Consider the following 18,633-nt stretch of genomic DNA (forward strand, 5'->3'; position numbering starts at 1 on the left):
AGGACATTTCGACCATCCGGGCCGTGGGGAAGGGGCGCGCAGCGTTGTGTCGTCAGGCTGCCGCCAGCTTATTGGCTGCGGCGGGGCTGGGCGGGGAAAAACGAGTTGGGAAGGGGTGGGGTGGCATGGCCGCGGTGCCGCCGGGCTGCGGCTAGGGGCGGGTAGGCGGGCAGGGGGAGAGCAGGTGGGTGGGGGAGTCCATTACCGCGGGGGGGTGGGAAGGCGGGGGATGGGTAGGGAGTAGAGCTCCGGGTACCTCCGCGCCTGGTACCGGCCTGCCCGCGGCGCGGCAGCAGGGGTCTAGGACACAGCGGGGCCTGGCCGCGGTGCGGGTCAGGCCGTTCTGAGCCGTGTCACGGCTCTGCGTTAACGCCGTTGTTGAATTAGTTCTTTGCTGTGCTGTCGTGGCTGCTCAGGGGCACGCCGTCCCGGGGTATAACTGTTACCCTGGTCTCCCGTTGAAATCCGACCGAGGCTTCCGATTGCCGTTTCCCGCAGGACTCGGTGCTCCCATCCCTGCCCTCCACCCGGCTGAGCTGGAGCCCTTGGCGCTGCGCTTCATAGCCAGGCACCTTAATGGAAGCAGAAGTTGATGGTGGCCCGAGGTGATGTATGGCTGAGGAGCGGGCATCCCTCATTGTATCGCAGCCACAGCTGTGAAGATGGTGGCCTTCAGCAGGCTATGTAGCTGGGATGTAAATTATCTTTCCTCAAATAATCAGTTTGGTTTTTTGTGGGTTTTTTTTTTTTTTTTTGGTATTTTTTTTCAGTTGGAGCTTAAACTGAGGGCTTTAGCATTTAAGGAGTATAATACTTTAGTGTGATTCTTAAGTGTAGTCTGACATGCTTTGACAGAAAGAAGTTCGGGAAAAGGTGTGTATAACTCTAGAATGACTCTAAAGGTTATTCTTCAGTTACTAAAATATATTAAAAAAATAAATAAAATGTGATCATAGAATAATAGAATGGTTTGGGTTGGAAGAGAAAGCTCATCCAATTCCAAGGCTCCTGCCATGGGCAGGGACACCTCCCACTAGACCAGGTTGCTCAAGGCCCTGTTCAACCTGGGCTTGAATACTGCTAGGGATTAGGCAGCGATAACTTCTCTGGGCAACTTGTTACCAGTATTTCACCACCCTCACAGTAAAGAACTGCTTCCTTACAGTAACTTAAATCTGCCCTGTTTCAGTTTAAAGCCATCCTATCACTACATGTCCCTGGTAGAAATTGATCATAGTGCTTCATATTTGAAACTAAAAATTTCAATCAGAACAATATAAATAGTATTTATGTATTTTAAGCAATATGCATAATGTATTTGGCTTATATTTTGCAACAGTTGCTGTGTTTCTGAACTCGGTGACAACGAAATGCAAGCTTTTCTTTTAAAGAAATACGTTGATCTTACTGTGCCTGTTTTGCAGATATTTGTGGGGTTAAAAGAGTTGAACTGAAGCTGAATAAAACAAGGACTGAAAATTAAAGGATGGCAGCAAATCCGTCAGGACAAGGTAGGTTTTAATCTAAGTATTCCTGGGGAAAGGCTTAAGCAAGATGCCAGTGAAGTCACCAAAACTGTAAGTTTATAGAAGGAGCAAAAAGGGGAAGAGACAAAAGAAGGTAGAGCTGAAAGTAGCAAGTGAGCAAGCCACCTGGAAGAAGGCATATATATTAAAAGTCCACTTATGGCTGGGGAGGTCTGTTACTGTGCATTCCTTCATGCTCAGGTTGTGAAGTACCTATCGTGCCTGTGGTTGTTGCCTGAAGCATATTTTAGACACAGTGCTTAGCACTGAACATGACTTGTGGCATCAGGAGCAACCAGAAATCTGATATACTCCCTGTTATGAGAACAGCAAGACCCAGACAGCAATTCCCCATCAAAAATAGATTGCAACTGTCCTGGTTTAGGAAGAAAAGCCAGATGAAATCATAATGCTAACTCCTATGAAATGCTTCATTGCACGATGACACATCTGAACTGCATCCATAAAATCATTCAAGATGTGGAAATGGTCCATCTGTCTGTCCGAGGCAAGTGCATTAGAGGGAGCTGACGGTCTTGGAGGAGGTCACTCGATAAATTAAAGGAGAGTCTTAAATCGCCCTCTAGAGGGCTTTTTGGAAATCTTAGTGGAACTCTGAGCATTGCCTGCGGAAATGCTCAGGAGAAACAAGCCTATTAGGTATGGCTCTTCACTAACTGGTTATGAGAAATGATTTTGGAATTCAGTTTCCCAGCAACCAGAACATTCTTCACGCACATTTGTGTGTGAGTATCCATACCCAGAAAGCAGTCCTACAAGGCTGTGTGTAACTTAATTTGGAAATGCTGATGCTTTGAAGGAGTACCAGATCACTTCTGTGGTCATCCCTCCCAGTGACCCTCTGCTTTCAAAATAAATACAGAATAAATGTGTTAATCTAAAAGACAGACACTTGACAAAAGAAGATAGGGTTTTTGAATGCTTATTGAGCTTTTGTGAAGTGTTGAGAAAAGTATTGCAGATTGCAGAGAGTTGCAGTTCAGTCTCTGAGAAGTTTTTGGTATGTAACGGTAAATCTTACTTTATTCTGTGAATATTAAGTCAGCATCACTGCAAGGGATACAGTGGTGTCATATAGAGTCAAAATCTACTTCTTAAATACATGAATTTACTGAGAAGTAGAATGAGATTTCCATGCCAGAATGTCTTTGCTTCCTTCCAAACTCCAGAGGCTTTTAATGTAATAGAGCCTTGCGACCTGCTTTTATACTTTGCGATACTCTTTAGAGACTCGCTAAAGGAACTGTGTTAATATGAAAATTATTTGCACTAAGCAGGCAAGAAACACCATCAAGTTTAAGTAGCCAAATGAGCTGATTAATAATACACCTAGGAAAATTACAGGTAAACATGAGCAACCATTCAAGGCCTCTGTCTTTCTCTTGGCCAGATGCATACCTGAAGTCAAAATGATTGAGACAACTACTACATTTTCAGCTTCCTGCGTGGCACATATATTGGTACTGTTCAGGCAATTTGTTCTCATTTTTCTCTTCTTGGACAAAAGAAGTAGGGGTTTACTGAAACACTGAAAGTGTTACAAATGGTAGCACCTACTCAGACTGCAAGGGTGAATTAAACATTAGCCTTCAATGCAGGTAGACTGTGTTTGTAATTTTTTGTACTGAGGTGTTTCTTTCCTTTTAATCACAATGGGGTGTTTCCCTAGAAGTTAATTAAGTTCTCTGTTAGCTGCAGATTTTGGAATACAAAGGTTAATATTTTGAGGACTGGACTTTTTAATTCACTGGCCTCTTAGGAAAGCACTCTTTTGATTAGAATTTCAAAGATGAGAACTTATATGAGCATAGCAACACCAAATAGAATTGAATGAAAGCCTTACTTCAGACCTTTAGTGCCACATGGAACTGATTGCACCAATTGTATGAGACTCATTACAGCATTTAAAAGAAACAGAAAAGCTTTTAACATGCTGCATATTGTCTACAAGATGAGCTCATAGACCAGAGAGGTACATCTTGGTGGTGGGGGAAATCAACTTTTAAATTACAAAAATTACTTTCAGGTGCTTGGTAATACACTGCTTCTGCAGCAATACTTCACAGTACTTACACAACATGCATTAATAAGGCTGCTCTTATGCTTTTGCTTGTGCACAGCAAGGCTACAGCATACCTTACGTGCTACTAAATTAAAGACTTCGACAAGGTCTGCTTCTATCCTGGTGGTTGTTTATCCTTTTGGCCTAAAGGTATGTGTGTGCATTCATGTTACACAGTCTGAGCAGCTAGATTTAGCATTCTGTTTACAGAGTGTGTTAAAAGGCAAGATTGTGCTATTCTGCCTTGCATTATGTCATCATCTGCAAACTTTGCTGCTGTGCATACAGGTCTGGTTTCTGTGCAAGCATAGAACTTGAGGGCTTTAGCATATCTATTCTCTGGAGAACTCTGTGGACATAAAGCAGTCATTAAGTTATGTTCAGTTGTGTATGTAGCTGTTTTCTGGAAGGCAAACAAAATATATTGATACACATTTTGGTAATTAGAGTTAATTTACAAAATTACTAGTATGCCTCTTGTTTTGCTGTCGCACAATGTAAATGAAAGCCTATCTGAATGTCGACTTTTACTAAATTGTATTGATGTGTAGCAGACTGTTAGGTGAATTTTGTGATGCCAATAGTCATAAGCAGAAGAGAAAATCAAAATATAGTTATTTCATCCTTTTCACAACCTTTGTGTGTTTAATAGGTCTTTAGATTCTGCTTTTTAAGAGGTTGCTGCCTCACCATTTATGAAAGCAGGTACTTCAATAAAGAAATTACTGTGAAAATGCTTTCTGAATTGAGCAAGCAGAGCAGTGTAATGACAGTGCTTTTTAATGTGCAGAGCTTAGAGCAGACATCCAGCTTTGAAACCATTTTTTCCAAATAAGAAGTGTATCTTGAGCACAGAGTGGTGGAGGGCTCTTTTGTGCTGTTACACATCCATGGACAAATGATAAATGCATATTAGAAAAAACATATATATACCATGAATTTGAAGCAATCAGCAGATGAGGGAAAATATTACAAGATGAAAAGCGAGTAGATAAAGGTAATGCTGTTTCTTGCCATTCAGAGTTAGCTGGTAGAACTGACATATATATCAATGAGGTAGGGTAGTAGGATTGGGTATTAGGATTAGGTTAAAGAGTGAAGCTTGCTGTGAGCTCATAAAGCTACCAGATCGCTCATCAAGGCTTCAACTTTCTCTGGTTTTCTTTCACATGCAAAACTTCTGTGCAAGTAAACTTCTAGCTCCTGCACAGAGCATGTAATACAGTTCCTGATGTCAGAAATAAAGGTGTCGGAAAGAACAGGTTTAAATTTTAATCTGCTACTTAGAGAGTAATCTGAAGATCCAGGTGCTCAGTTTGACATCTGACACTGCCATTAATCTGTTTTAGCTGCCTTGAACGGGTCATTTTGTGTTGAACCTCTTGTGTCTACAAGGCAGAGAAGAATATTAGTGAACTGCGATATTCGTGAACTGTTTGAACTCAAAATAGTACTGCAACTTGGCCAAGTTAAGTTTGAACTTGAAGCTTTATTAAGAAGCTGCTATGTTTGAAAATCTACGCTTCCTTTCACAGGTGAGAATCCAGTCTATTCTAAGGATGGCTTTTTTGTTTCATGTCTGCATTTTTAGTGCTAGAAAGCAGAACAGACATATCAAATCTACAGATGGAAAATTCCTTTCATTATAACTGAAAACAAAAAGACAACTTCTGTAGCTCTTTCAAGTTGGTCTTTAATGAAGCACTTTGGGGTCCTGAGTAGGGAAGAATATAAATGGAAGTTTTGAATATGTATTGTCAGGTGTGATGAATTATTTTGTAAGGATGACAGATTTTTCTCTCTTAAAAATGGATTTTTCGTATCCGACCCTCTCCGTTGTTAACTCTTACATGAACGTGTTTTATTTACATTTTAAGAGTTTAAAATACCTGTAGGAATTTCACATGGCTCAGCTGAGGAGCACTAACATGTATGTGTTGGGTGTCCTCCACCATTTTCTCAAGTAGGCCTTTTTTTGTACTTAGCGTTACTTTAAATAAATCACTTTTCAGTACAGCAGGTTGCTGATGGGCACTGTCTGAATTCTAGAGTAGAGTGCTACTTAAAAAAAAAAAAAGGCAGAAAAAAAACATTTAGTAGAGGGATGAGAAAAGGAAGAAAAAAATACTTGTTTTTTTTTTCTGAATTCCTCTAGAGTTTCTGCCATAAGATACTATAGCAAGACTCATACTAAAATAGAAGACAGTGATAATCTTGCACTGTTTCTGATTTCAGTTTAAAACCAGCATTTAAAATACTATTCTTACACATCTCAAGCCTTTCTGAATCACACTGTCCGCTTCATAATAAATGTAAGCGTATTTAGTCTTTATATTTTATTTGAGAGCAACTTACATTAAAAAGTGGTCTCCTTTTCCTTGCCTCAGTAACCATATAGTCTGAATTAAAGGCATATATTTAGATGTATGCATTTCAGGATAGATAAGCACTAGCAGAAGGCTTCTGAATAATATATCAAATATTAAGCTTTTGGCTGAAAACTGTAGAATGAGCATACATACATGATCACTTTAGCTCAGACCCTCTTAGAGGCATTTCGGTCATCCTATTACATCACTGTCTCCAGAATTTACAAGACAGTAACTTCTGGGCTAGCTGTGACTTGGACATGTTAAGTTTTACCTTGTTGGCAAGATTTCTCAGCCTTTATACCTCTTAGACCACACATTCAGCTGGGTTTTAATGTTTCAATGTCATTGCAAGGGTGTTAATAAAAAGATAGTGTATAATGCCTGAAGAACAGAGAAACATTGAAGACCTGAATCGGTACACTTACAGAACAGAGAGGTATTTTTCATGGGAGAGATTAACAGATGGGAAAATAGCATTTCATTAAATTCAACTTAAAAATCCATTAGCAGATGCAAAGGTGATAATGGATGATCTTGCACAAAACCACAGTAAAATGTAATCAAATTGGTCTGCTCTTTTTGAGAGCGCCAAGACACTGGCTCAGGAGTGCATGTGTTAGTCATAATAAATGGAAGAGGTGAGGGGTTTATAGCAAGGCAACAAGGATGCAAATTATTGTTTAGAGTTGAAGGTTTCTAGCTGATATTTGTCTCCTTCATTGAGCCATATGCAAGGAATATTGGATTGTGTAATTGAGCAGCAACAGAAGATCTCTCAAAGGGAATGAACTTCGAGTGCAGCTACTGAAAATAAATTTGAAATTGTTACTTGACATGCTAATGCACCCCTTAAGAGTTACAGCGTCTGGCTTTCCTAACAAGCTTGTGGGCTACCATTTTTTGGTGGCGTTATTAAAATAGTACTCAGGGCAAGGACACAACACGCAGCAGTTCCCAGCACGAATGACTTTGACATTTTGTATGGATGAAATAAAAGAGATAACTTAACTTTTACATCTCAGTGTAGGGGCTTCATATTTATAGGGTAGCAGCACCATTATAGATAAAATGAAGTGTATATTCTTGACATGAAGAGTGTCCTTTTTGGTATAGAGGTTTGTTAAGAGTTAGCCCTGTAGCTGTTGTCCTCAGTTGTTCTGTACGGGCATACTGGGCAACATCAGGGACTTGTGGATCTTGTCTGTCCGGTGGCCACAGCGAGATCCTTTACCACAGAAGAGTCTTGTGTCCGTACAGCAAGTTTGCTACATTTTTATTTAGAAGGCAACTGCGAAAATGCACAAATGGCAGCTATTCTAGGCATTTTCTAAATTACCTGTCACTTCCTGTAATTCTTGACTTCTTTAGTATGCACGGTCCCTTTGGGAGAATGATGTACAAAGCAAATAAAGGTTGCACTCTTGTATTGTGTCCAGTCAAATTTTGCTTCTCTGTTCCAGTGCTGTGGTCATCTTCCACTGTTGTCAGAATAAGGGTAGTGTGTGTATATATAAGGACATCAGTATACTAACACCTTTCTGCATAGATTGAATAAAAGGTGTTTTGTTTTTTTTTGCATAAGCCTGTGTAAGATAGTCTCACTGTTACATATGTGAAACTTGTATTATAGCTTGAGTTCACTGGCATGAGGAGTCAGGCCTTGTGAGTATATTACTCCACTATTATCATTTAGTTGTATGCTGAGTGATTGCATTTTAAATCTAGAACCTGGTAAGTTTACTTTTTTTGAAAGGCAAGTATTTCATGGCAGATGTTGTTTATAGCTCCAGAGGTGTCCCGGGAAAGGGTAGGATCTAACCTGAGATAGAAACTTGTATTTTAAAATGTATTAATATGTATGATAGCTTAAGGAAGCTACTTTGTATTGTAAAATGAGAAAAGGAAAAATGAAACCTATTTATTAATAGCCTTTCAGATGGGTGCAAAGCTTTGAAGATTAGTGTATTCATCTTAATGTCATATTGAACAGAGACTTGTAATTTCACAAGGTTAGAGTTGAGATGTAGAAATCACGTAAATCTCTCTAATATTTTTCTGTCATTCCCACCAGGTTTCCAGAATAAAAATAGGGTTGCAATCCTGGCAGAACTAGACAAGGAGAAGAGAAAGTTACTTATGCAAAACCAGTCTTCCACAAATCACCCTGGAGCCAGGTATTTTATGTTCTTAGATGTGTTTGGAAATCACTGATTACATCAAAAGCGGAGAGGAAAAAAAAAAAATCAAGTGAGCTGTAAACTTACATAAATACTTACCAGAAGTGTTTTCTGACCATCCTCAGTAACTTTGCACTTTAGCAGCATACTAATACTTAAAATTATTTACAGACCCTGAATTTTGGCTTACATCATTTCCATTTGAGAAGGACAGAAGCATGTTCACTAAACTGTATTAAAGTCTACCTTAAAGAAAAATCGGGAGCAGGCACTGAGAAAGCATTTAATTATTAAGCTGAAATGCCCTAAGAAATGGAAGTAGCAGACCATTAGGTTCATGGTACTGTGTGTTTAGAAAGAACAGTTAGAAAGTGAGTTATCCTTGAAACCCCCTCTGTGCAAGACAAAGCCATTTTATGTTACTGCTGATCTGGTAAAAAATACCGTGTTGTAAGGATGATTCTACACCATAAAGTGTAATAATCTTAAGAGCTGCCACTGGGGTTTCCCCCATCTAAAAGAAAAAAGATCAGATTTTGGTCATAAATCAGTAATTATAAAATCTCACACTGGTTTACATGGAGGAATTGAGATACTTGGAACTTTTGGGTTAGCATGAAGTGAGCACAGGGACCTATTTTAGATTCAGTGTGTTCCATGAAGTATCTGTGCAAGAGTCGCAGTCTTGAGTGCCGCCTGTATTTGTTTTTCAAGGAGATTTTAGGTCACCTTTAGTTCATTCAGACTGTCAAAAAACTTACAGAATATTTGAAATTTCCGGAGTTAGATCTCTGAGTATCTCTGTATACAGTTACTATACAAGCAAAATTATTGATGAGAGAGGAAAATAGGAATATCATACTGCTACCTACAAATCCTGACTCCAGGCAACAGTGTTTCAGTGCTCCGTTAGAAGTCTGGCAGAGTTTCAGGGAGTGCTTGTTTGCCTTATTTTTTCTTTATGGAAAAATAACACTGTATGCTCATGAGCAGAATTGGAATTTACTAATTTTGAAAGTAGGGATGGAAGGGAACCTACAAAGCTGCAGTCAAACTCTCTGCTTTGGCATGATGGGGTGATGTGTCGTTTTTGAGCAGCTGACAGTCTGTGACAGAGATGTTTGCTAAAGGTTTGGGACCACAGAGTTGCCAGAAATGAGACCACAGAAACACTGCAGACTTGGCAGAAAAGTGCTTGATGTACCTATAGCACAATAGTGGCATGGCCAGCCTAAGGGTAAATGAATTGATGATTTCTGGCCTTGGCATATGGGAATCTGCTGTCCAACAACAGAAGGTCTGTCTTTAAAAGTGTCAGCTTATGATGAAGGCTTAAGATTATCTGCAGAAATCATACTGAAAAATTAGAGGGTACAGAATTAAATGCAAAACAAATACCTTCAAAATAACTGAAAACATTATGTTTTAAATAAATGGAGCAGTACTTTTTTTTTTCCCAGCAGTGAAGTTTAACTTAACATTTGTCTTAAAATCTGTTTGGAGGATTGTTTCTTAGCTTTCATTATGTATTTAGGCATAGATTTGCTAAAGGTTTTTTCATGAGCATGGCTGCTTTTGAAAAATGAAGTACTAAATTAGCTGTTGACATTAAAGCTGATGAGAAGGTTCAGTTTTGATGAGTTTGCTTGATTCTTTTGTTGTCCTTCATACCTTTGTAACTGAGGAGGAGAGAGGCTTTCAGCACCCAGTCTGTAGAGCCAGTTTCAGTAGTTGTGAATTGCCTTACAATATAGCTTTAATGGCAGTCCTTATTGATTTCTATCTGGAGGATGGCTGATCCTGTTACTTACGTAGAACTGAGGGGCAAAAGAAGTCTGCTTTTCATTTCTTCTTTTTTTGGTTACAAGGTAGACAAATCTTGAGATATAAAAGCCAGGGAAAAAGATTTAAAATTTGAATTTGAAACCTAATATATGCTGCACTTACATAAGCAAAATAATTTTAGGAATTCTTAATTATAGGAAGCTCCTTTAACATAAGCAGTGATCTGCTGCCCACCTGCTGAAAAACTGGTCTTATATTGAAGACTGCAGAGCTCTTGCTAGTCCTTCTGTTTATCGCAGTTGTTTAGGACAGTCACTGAGTGACTGAGTAATGGTGAAAACAGAAAGCCATTGTTTTAAAAATGCTGACCTTGTCTAATGTTGCACCCTAGTGGTTCCACTGACTTCCATGAGTGAAATCCACAACAGGCTTCAGGACTGTGAGTCTCCTGGGTTTAGTTTAGCATCAGGTATTTATGCTAAGTCAAATGATACTATGGGCACTCCATTTTCCTTTTCTCTCCTATGTTAACAAATAGTAATTCCAAACGAGAGTTGTCAAGCTGTGAGTCAAATAAATTGTGAGGGGTGTAAGTCTTGAAATCTATAGCTAAAATGGCAAGAACATACTTTTTTGGTGGTGTTTTTCATACCACCTTGTTCCTTTTTGCAGCATTGCACTTGCAAGATCACCTCTGAACAAGGATTTTCGTGATCATGCTGAGCAGCAACACATCGCAGCACAACAGAAGGCTGCACTGCAGGTAAGCTGGTACAGTCAGGTAGAGTTTAGCTTGGCTCTGTTTTAGATCCCTTCTGTGCCTCGAGAGAATGAAAAGTCCCTTTTAGAGGTTAGGTTTCATACATTTCTGTATTTGTCACAAATGAAGTTTTTTCTTCTGTTACGAAAGCTTAAATCTACCAGCTCATTATCCCTTGATATGGTTGTAAGAATGTAGCCTACAATGTCATCACATGTGTCCTATACATCTTAGTGAAGAGTCAGTTTCACTGTACTTCTCAGTGTCTCATGAAGTTTAGGGAGAACTAGCCACACAGCTTTCCTTGGCTGAATCTGAGTAGATGCCAGGTAAATACTCTACAGTTACAAGTGATAGGGTGAAAGATTTGGAAAATTACTTGTACATTTACAGGCCTCTATTTGCTGCTGTTTTGCTGATGTCAGATGAGGTTGATTTTTTTTGTTGTTGTTGTTGTTGTTGTTGTTGTTGTTGAAATTGGAAATTGAGCAGGAATGCCAGTACATGGCCTCCTGCCTTCCTGGCACTCCAGAGAGCATGATTCAGCAGAGGGCACAGGAATAGGAAAAAACATTCAGATGCAACTAGCAACCCTGTTCACATATCCTTATGCCCTCTTGTGTTTCTGTTTACTAGTAAAGGCCCCAGATTGCTTCTCCTAAAATGAATAGGAGCAGAAGTGAGCTCTGGTTGGTGTCTTCTGTTGATCATAGAACATTGTAAGCTGAAAGGATCCTCTGTAGGTTGCTGGTCCAGTGCCCTGCTCAAAGCATGACTCACAGTAGTGCTGTATCACATTGTTGAGGGCATGGTCCAATCAAGTTTTGAAGTTTTTCAGGCATGGACTCCTTGCAGCCTTTCTTGGCTCTGAATCTGGCTCTGTTTTCGCTGTATCCTGTCACTGGGTATCTGAAAACAGCTTAAGATCTCCCCTCAGCTTTCTCCTCTTACAAGAAGCTCAGGTCTCTCACCATCCCGTGGACATTGAGAGCTCCAGCCCTGCCCTCAGCTGTCTCTTTGGGTCTCTGTTGGACTTGATGCACTTTGTGCCTCAAACCGAACACAATATTGCAAATGCAGCTTCATGGATAGCTTCCCTGGGCCTGCTGGCTGTGCTGTTGCTGATGCATCCCACTGTGCTGCTAGCTTGTGGTGTGCCAGCACACTACTGGCTGATACCCACTAGGGCTTCTCCCTAATGGTGTAAGTAAGGAAGATGCAGGCAGTCTAACTTACCCCACTGTTTGAACTGGGAACGTCTGTGTAGGATATTGCAAAGGTTGTCCAGAGCCATAATCAGTAGCTGACTTTCTCAGGTGAAAGAGCATGTATAAATTGTGTGCAGAATGCTGGTGTCCCGTGTTGTACAGGAGTGTATCTGCTCACATGTATCTTGTACATGCAACCTAAGGTTGTGTGACGCTACTGATACACACTTCTGGTAGTCGAATGTGGCATCTGTCACAAACCAAGACCTGTAAGTTGGATAGATGAGAGTGAAAACATGGGGTCTAGGAACAGGACAGCAACCAGGAGTTCATTTACCACGCTGCCTTCATCCATGGGATTTGCTGAAAAAGGAGCAGCTGAGAACGGTCAACTTAATTTCCTTGATTGGCACTGTTCAGGTGGAGCTGAGCTAAAATTGCTAATTTTGAACTTTACTATTAGAGTTGAGGACCAGACTGGGAGAGATAAATAATCGATACTGCAGAAACTGTGAAGTCTTAAATTATATCAGTGCTGCAAGGAGTTATGCATTAACAACTGTTTTTCTCTTTCCAGCACGCACATGCACATTCCTCAGGATACTTCATAACTCAAGACTCTGCATTTGGAAATCTTATTCTTCCAGTCTTACCTCGACTTGAGGCAGAATGAGGAATCTTGTTTCTCAGAACTGCAAGGGTCTGATTTTGGCCATACCAGGAACTGCCTGACCTTTAATTTCTTTACTTATCTTGAAACCTAATTTTTTCTGGATTTCTGCGGTTGCCTTTTAGGAGTGTCAGCCCTAGTGATGAAAAAGCAATGTTGTTGAACAGTGATTTTTATCTTGTATTTCTGTTCCTGTGTCAGGTCAAAATCAGACATAAGACTTCCTTGATGCGTTAAGTGCATAGGAATTGCTCTTCCCTATTTCTGTGCTTCCTTTAAATAAATATCAAACCAGAGTCATCAAGAGATGCACACTCTATCAGCATTTGTGATTTTTTTTTTTGTTTTGTGCAGGTACTATATTTGACTTTAATGAAAGACAAAAGTTACTTTGTCCATCAAAATAGATATGAATTTACCAAATGCATCAGTTTTTTCTTGTTTTTTTTTGGGGGGGGGGTTGTTTGGTTTTTTTTTTTATTTTTTATTTTATACCTGAATGCAGGGACATTGCTAATGTACTGTTTGCTATTGTAGTATCGCCTGGTCTCAAGTCTTTAGGTATAGTATGCCTGCGTCTTATTTTGTTTTGTGAAATATGAAAAGGAATTCAAATGGGGAAAAAACAATTGTATCAAACACTTTTTTTAACAGACAAAAGTCTTCTAAGTTGTCTGGATATTTCAGATGCAAAGCATTGTCTGCAATGACAATTCAGTTTAAAAAGTCATATTTTTCTAGTTATGACTTTTTCAGTACTTGGTGTGTTTAATTTTTTGGGGAGGTGTGGTTTGTTTTTTAATGTTTTTATCTGTGGTGACGAATTCCAGCTCCTTGCTGAAAGAAAATCTGTTTCTTAAGATAAATTATTTTGGAATTGTGATTATGCTACCATGATAAAGTAACTTGAAGAGAAAAATAGTCCTTATGTATTCTTATATCTCCATGGCTTGACTAATACAGTTATACACTGATTGCTTTACCTATAGAGGGAAGTTTCAGAAAACAAGATAACTTAAGTGAGAGACCCAGAAATGAGAAAACATCTATTAAACTGGTGCCCACTTGAAGCAGCTCTGTCCTTTGCAGAAAGTTAGCTGTCCTGTGAAGTTGCCAGGGTTGCAGTCTACAGATTTCCTTAGTGAAATTTAGGGTATCCTGTTACGTCATCTTCAGGGGATTGCCTGAACCCAGTAAGCACTACAGAACTATGAGGACCTTTGTCAGTTCCATTATCTGTGAATACAGAGCAAGGGCCAAGAGAGGGGTGCAGATATGAGGACAATGCTGCCTCTTCCCTATACTTCAGCTGACTACAGAGCCTTGCAGAATCTGTGGCATACTGAGGCATATTCAAAAAGGAGAATCTTCTGAGGGAGGCCAAGATAGAGCTTAAAATTGTGCCACTGTAACATGAACTACTTGTGTCATACGTTTTTTTGGTGAGTCGTAGGAACAATGATGGTTTTTGTGGGTAATGGAGAAAGGAGTACTGTCACTTCTGTTTTCAGTGGTTTTGTCTGTGTAGCTTTTACTTTCTAATTACCAAGAGTCACTTCACCATGAAGCTGTTCCGACTGCTCATCATTCTACAGTGTGAGCTGAGTATCTTAGATGCTGTGAAGAAAAGGGTCTGCAAATCTGTGAGGCAGCTGTGAATCAGTCCAAGCTTGGAAACATACGAAGGCAAAAAAGGTAAAATAGATACAGCAGGAAGTCTGGATTTTAGATTTCAGTGGAATTTAAAAAGTAGGTTGGGCATTTTAATATTAAAGGAGCTTTTTGTTTTCCTGGAGAAAAGTGGCAGCAGAATATCTACTTTCTCTAGAAACAGACTTTCTGTGCCAACATTGAGAGACAGAATCCTTGCGCGTTGTTCCATGGTTGTGTTTGATCCAGGCAATGAAACAGTAAAGATTTTTCTCCTTTACAAGGCTACAGTTGCTCCACTAGAGGAGTTAAACTTGCTGGCTGTGGTATTTTCATCTTGATTATCAAAAAATCTCATTTGGAAATCCAGGGCTTCGGCTCAGAGGTGGAGGTATTTGAAAGGGGAAAAATTGACACAGCTGGTATAATATTTTTAAGTTGTAATGCCTCAAATTGTTCTCTGTAATCATGAGGGGCTTGGGGATATATCTAGATAAAATTAGCTGTCAAAGATACAAGTATTGTATATGGAAGCTGCTGTCTTAGAAACTACAGGCTAGCAATTAATGTCAGATGCATCAATTTGTTTTGCCACTCACACTGTTTCTTTTCCACTATTAATCAGTATTAAACCCCTTCATCTATCCCTGTACAGTTATTTCATAAAAATCTTTTCTCCTGTTGGAATTGCATGTTCAAATTGAAGTCATTATTCGTTACAGTATACTCAATCCAGGAAGTGTCTGGGGTGTCTTGCCTGTGGCAGTAACCATGAACTTTATCACGTAAAAGCAGAATAATCGTAATCTAGTGCTGACCTATGTACCTAAAAGTATCTTAACACATACAGTCACTCCAGTAATTTTATTTCATTTGCTACAGTAGCAATTGGCCTTTTCAATGCAGGTGGCTGGGGTAGAGTCTGTATCAGACATGGATGGTTGGTTGAGAGCAGGTCACGGTGCTGGGTCGGTCTTGCACTAAACAGATCAGATAGATGGGAGGTGGGCTAGCACAAGTGAGGTCAGACTTTCTTAGTGATGCAGAGTCTTAATCCGTCAAGAGCAGATGAAGTAAAGAAGTCAAAGTTCTTGAAGCAATGAAAGAACTGAGCCACAGCTTCTTAGCTATATGCATTTTTTTTCTCCTGCTAGGTAAGTTTTCTCTCTACACCCTTATTGTCCAGAGGCACTCCCCATCCCCCTACCATTATAGGCTCTGGAAAATGCTCAGTTAATTGAAGAAGCCTAACCTCTAGAACCACATGCAGTTTCCTACTGCTGCAGGGGTTTAGTCTCTTTTTTTTTTCTTGGTATTTTCACTCTATTGATCTCTTAGAAGCTTTGGTATGAAACTAATCGGTGGTACCTGACATTGTATTTGCACCTTATGCCAAAACACCCCATGAAGCTTATTATTGGAAAGAAATTGCACCCCCTGATCTCACTTGCCAGAAACTTCCTAGTCACTTTGGTGCGTTCAGTCAGTTAAAATAGCTAAGTGCTACTTCTGCCTCCAGGTGCACTAAGGACAGGGTGAGCCAACTGTAATTTGCAAGTCCTGTGAAAGCAGTTGGGTACCACTGTTCATCTAAGGAGTCCTGTATGAGGTAGAGACTTTGAATGGCTCTAGTCTTTTATTAGACCACCTGTGTCACTTCAAGGCTGGAGGTCATTTATTGTCTTGCTGCACAGCAGAGGACAGTGCTCTAGCCCTAAGCTTGTAGAAATGCATGAAGAGGCCAGGCTTTTCCTATCTTCTTTAAAAGAAGAGGAAGTTGTTAATTATCAAGCAGGTAACAGGGAACATGAGCTTGAAGTGGTGGAACGAAATGCAGACAACTATGTCTCAGAGTACCCAACTTTTTTGTGTGGATGGATGTATTTGATTGCAGTGTTTCAGGAACAAAGCACAAGGGCCGAAGGAGAGTGAGCCTATAATAGTGTGGCATGCAGTCACAGACGTGTGAGCAGGCAGTGACTATCTCAATGCATGCTCTTAAGCATTATGATAGTAAAAATAGGACTTGGTGTATTTACCAGAAGCGTTGCTAAAAATACCTGTCTTTTACACATGATGTGCTTTTGTTTTGTGCCTGTTAAGATGTATATTCAAAATCAGGAGGATGCTGGAGAAAGCAGCAGAACGATTCCTGTTGGTCAAAGTTATGTCATTGATGATTCCTCCTGTCAAACCAGCTAACAGCAAGTTTTCTTGAAGGACAGGGTCAGCACACTGTGCTGTGGAGTTCTGCTGAAAATTGAGCTGATTCCTGTGTCCTAGGGATCAGACAGTAACCAAAATACACGAGAATCCTGAGGGAAAATCTAAGAGAAGGCAGGTCACTGTGCAGACACCTCTGAAGGAGGAATTGGAAGGATTGTCTGCACCCAGTTGGAAGAGTGTTCCCATCCAGAGCTTTACATGCCTGATTTATGTTTCACTAACATACAGGGAAAATCCAACAGCCCCTGCTAGGTACACCCTTGTGGCTGGCAAGTCTGCTAATCTGTATTCTGAATTGCTTTTGGAGGCTTTAGGCAGTCTTTATTGGGCTAAAATGTACTGTATTGAGTTTTCTGTAATGAACAATAACTTTGAACACTAGTCAGCAAAGTGGAGTTCTCATGCTATTGGGTTAAAAGCTTGCTCCAGTGAGTTTCTGCATTTGTTGGAACCATAGAGCTTGCCCCAGGCTTTCTACAAGGACACTAGCCTCTCCTTGTTTCCTGGATCTTGCTCTTGAAAGAAACAATGAAGTGAAATAACTCTCTGGGGAAATGATTTTTACACTCCTTTTTGAACACAGTTTTTCTTCAGAGAGGAAGAAACAAGGTTAAGCTCTACTAAACCAGAGAAAACTTAATTAGTGCAGTCAGGCACTATGAAAAATTATACTTGACTACTGGTGAGGAAGTGGCTCTTCTCAGTTAAGAGAGCCTCTGCTAAGTTCATTCAGGCATTGAATTATGAAAGATGGTGGCACAGTTCTTAACCAGTTCTTATCAAGGCCTCTAATCTGGATACTGTAGTATTAGTGGATGCTACTTTTGGCACACAGGTTTTGTAGATGGTGTCCAATTTATAGTAATATCCCCTGTGCCTCTTTGTATCTTACTCCAGTGATAAACTGAGAGACGGAGCACCAGAGACATCTGCCAGTATGATGTCCTCATCCACACGTGGGGCTTTTAACACTCATGCTGCAGTATGTCAGAAGAGAGTACACTGCCAACAACACTGATGATGCAGTCTGTTCACGTATGTTAAGGGTAGCAGGTGATATTCAGCCATCTAAGAGTGGAAAGTCTCAAATCCAGTAAATGATTCTTTATCCTAAACCCCAGCTCAGGGATATTCTCCAGGTCTTAAGTCAACAAACTGCTTGCCTCAACACATAGCAGGAGACACCTCAACACAGCAACTGAGCCCTAAAGCAGAAGGGAAATGTGTTCTTGTGATGATTACATTTCAGCCTTTCCATACTAATGTGGTCTGTGATTCTAGCTGACCTGTTTAATATACCCTTTTACTCTGCTGGAGTTATTTTCAGCATTTTCTTCAACACTTCCTGGGGTAACACCTATCAGTGCCACCATTTCATCCTTTGCCACACACATTCATCTCTCAGTTATGTTCTTCCCTCCTTCATTCTGCCATGTCTTCCTTCAACTCCGTTTCTTCCCTCCCATCAGCCTCATTTCCTTGCAATATTCCTTACCTCTGGTATCTTGTTATACCATAGCAAATGTGCTTTAATAAAGCTCCATTTCGGTACTAAAGATGTAATTACATGTCTTGACAGATGCAAGTGAGACTGGGATCAAGATCTTACTTTCTGGGAACCATGAGTGCATTCAGCTACAGAAAGATTCATGACACTGTTAGCTCAGATGTAGCTCAGCATCACCCTAATGTACTCAGATTCATTGATGAGGAAATTGTCTTTTGCAGCACTTAAAAAGTTCTGTTGCTGGAGAGTGGCATTTGATTGCCTGAAGCTTGGCAAGCCCAGCCAAAAGAAATGTGGGCCAATTCTGGCCTGAGCCCAAGCCTGGTGAGGGATGCTGCTTGGTGAACTTTAGATTAGGTAATCACCAACATCACCTGATAAAACTCACATCAAGCCATGTCTGTCCAGAGGTCTGTGGGGAATGGGTTAAGGTAAGGGGATGTATGTCCTTCCCACCCTCATCCACAGGGAGCATGTGCAGCCCTCATGGAGGCAGCCTGCCTCGTTCCCAGGCTCTGACACAGTGGCATGCAATTGGCGCAGCGTTCACAGGAACTGGTTATTGCCACTGGATTGTAAGGGTCGGAAAAAGGGGATGAAGGAGGTGGGTGGTGATTGGATGAAGGTTTCCCTTGTGGGCCAAGGGGCTGCAATGTGTGATGCCAGTGC

The 18,633-nt window shown here is 40.4% G+C and overlaps 1 protein-coding gene across 9 annotated transcripts; it reads left to right on the plus strand.

Annotated features, from left to right (window-relative positions):
- The first annotated feature begins 394 nt into the window (after positions 1–394).
- Positions 395–12,885, plus strand: INIP (INTS3 and NABP interacting protein). 9 transcript variants are annotated; one of them, XM_062624257.1, is made up of 8 exons: positions 395–605; positions 1,425–1,511; positions 3,668–3,759; positions 4,959–5,144; positions 5,845–5,921; positions 8,053–8,155; positions 10,616–10,706; positions 12,489–12,885. In XM_062624257.1, the coding sequence occupies exons 6-8, from the start codon at positions 8,118–8,120 to the stop codon at positions 12,582–12,584; spliced, it is 225 nt and encodes a 74-aa protein (XP_062480241.1). In that variant the 5' UTR covers positions 395–605; positions 1,425–1,511; positions 3,668–3,759; positions 4,959–5,144; positions 5,845–5,921; positions 8,053–8,117; the 3' UTR covers positions 12,585–12,885. The 9 variants fall into 9 exon arrangements, with proteins under 9 accessions (XP_062480241.1, XP_062480235.1, XP_062480242.1 ...); XM_062624254.1 differs by lacking the exon at positions 5,845–5,921 and adding an exon at positions 771–875 and having other exon boundaries at positions 396–605; XM_062624256.1 differs by lacking the exons at positions 3,668–3,759; positions 5,845–5,921 and adding an exon at positions 771–875 and having other exon boundaries at positions 396–605.
- The last annotated feature ends 5,748 nt before the right edge of the window (positions 12,886–18,633 follow it).

The sequence above is a fragment of the Pezoporus occidentalis genome, unplaced genomic scaffold, assembly GCF_034315485.1.
Source record: "Pezoporus occidentalis ecotype Australia unplaced genomic scaffold, CSIRO_AGI_Poc_V1 ctg264, whole genome shotgun sequence".
Taxonomy (NCBI): Eukaryota; Metazoa; Chordata; class Aves; order Psittaciformes; family Psittacidae; genus Pezoporus; species Pezoporus occidentalis.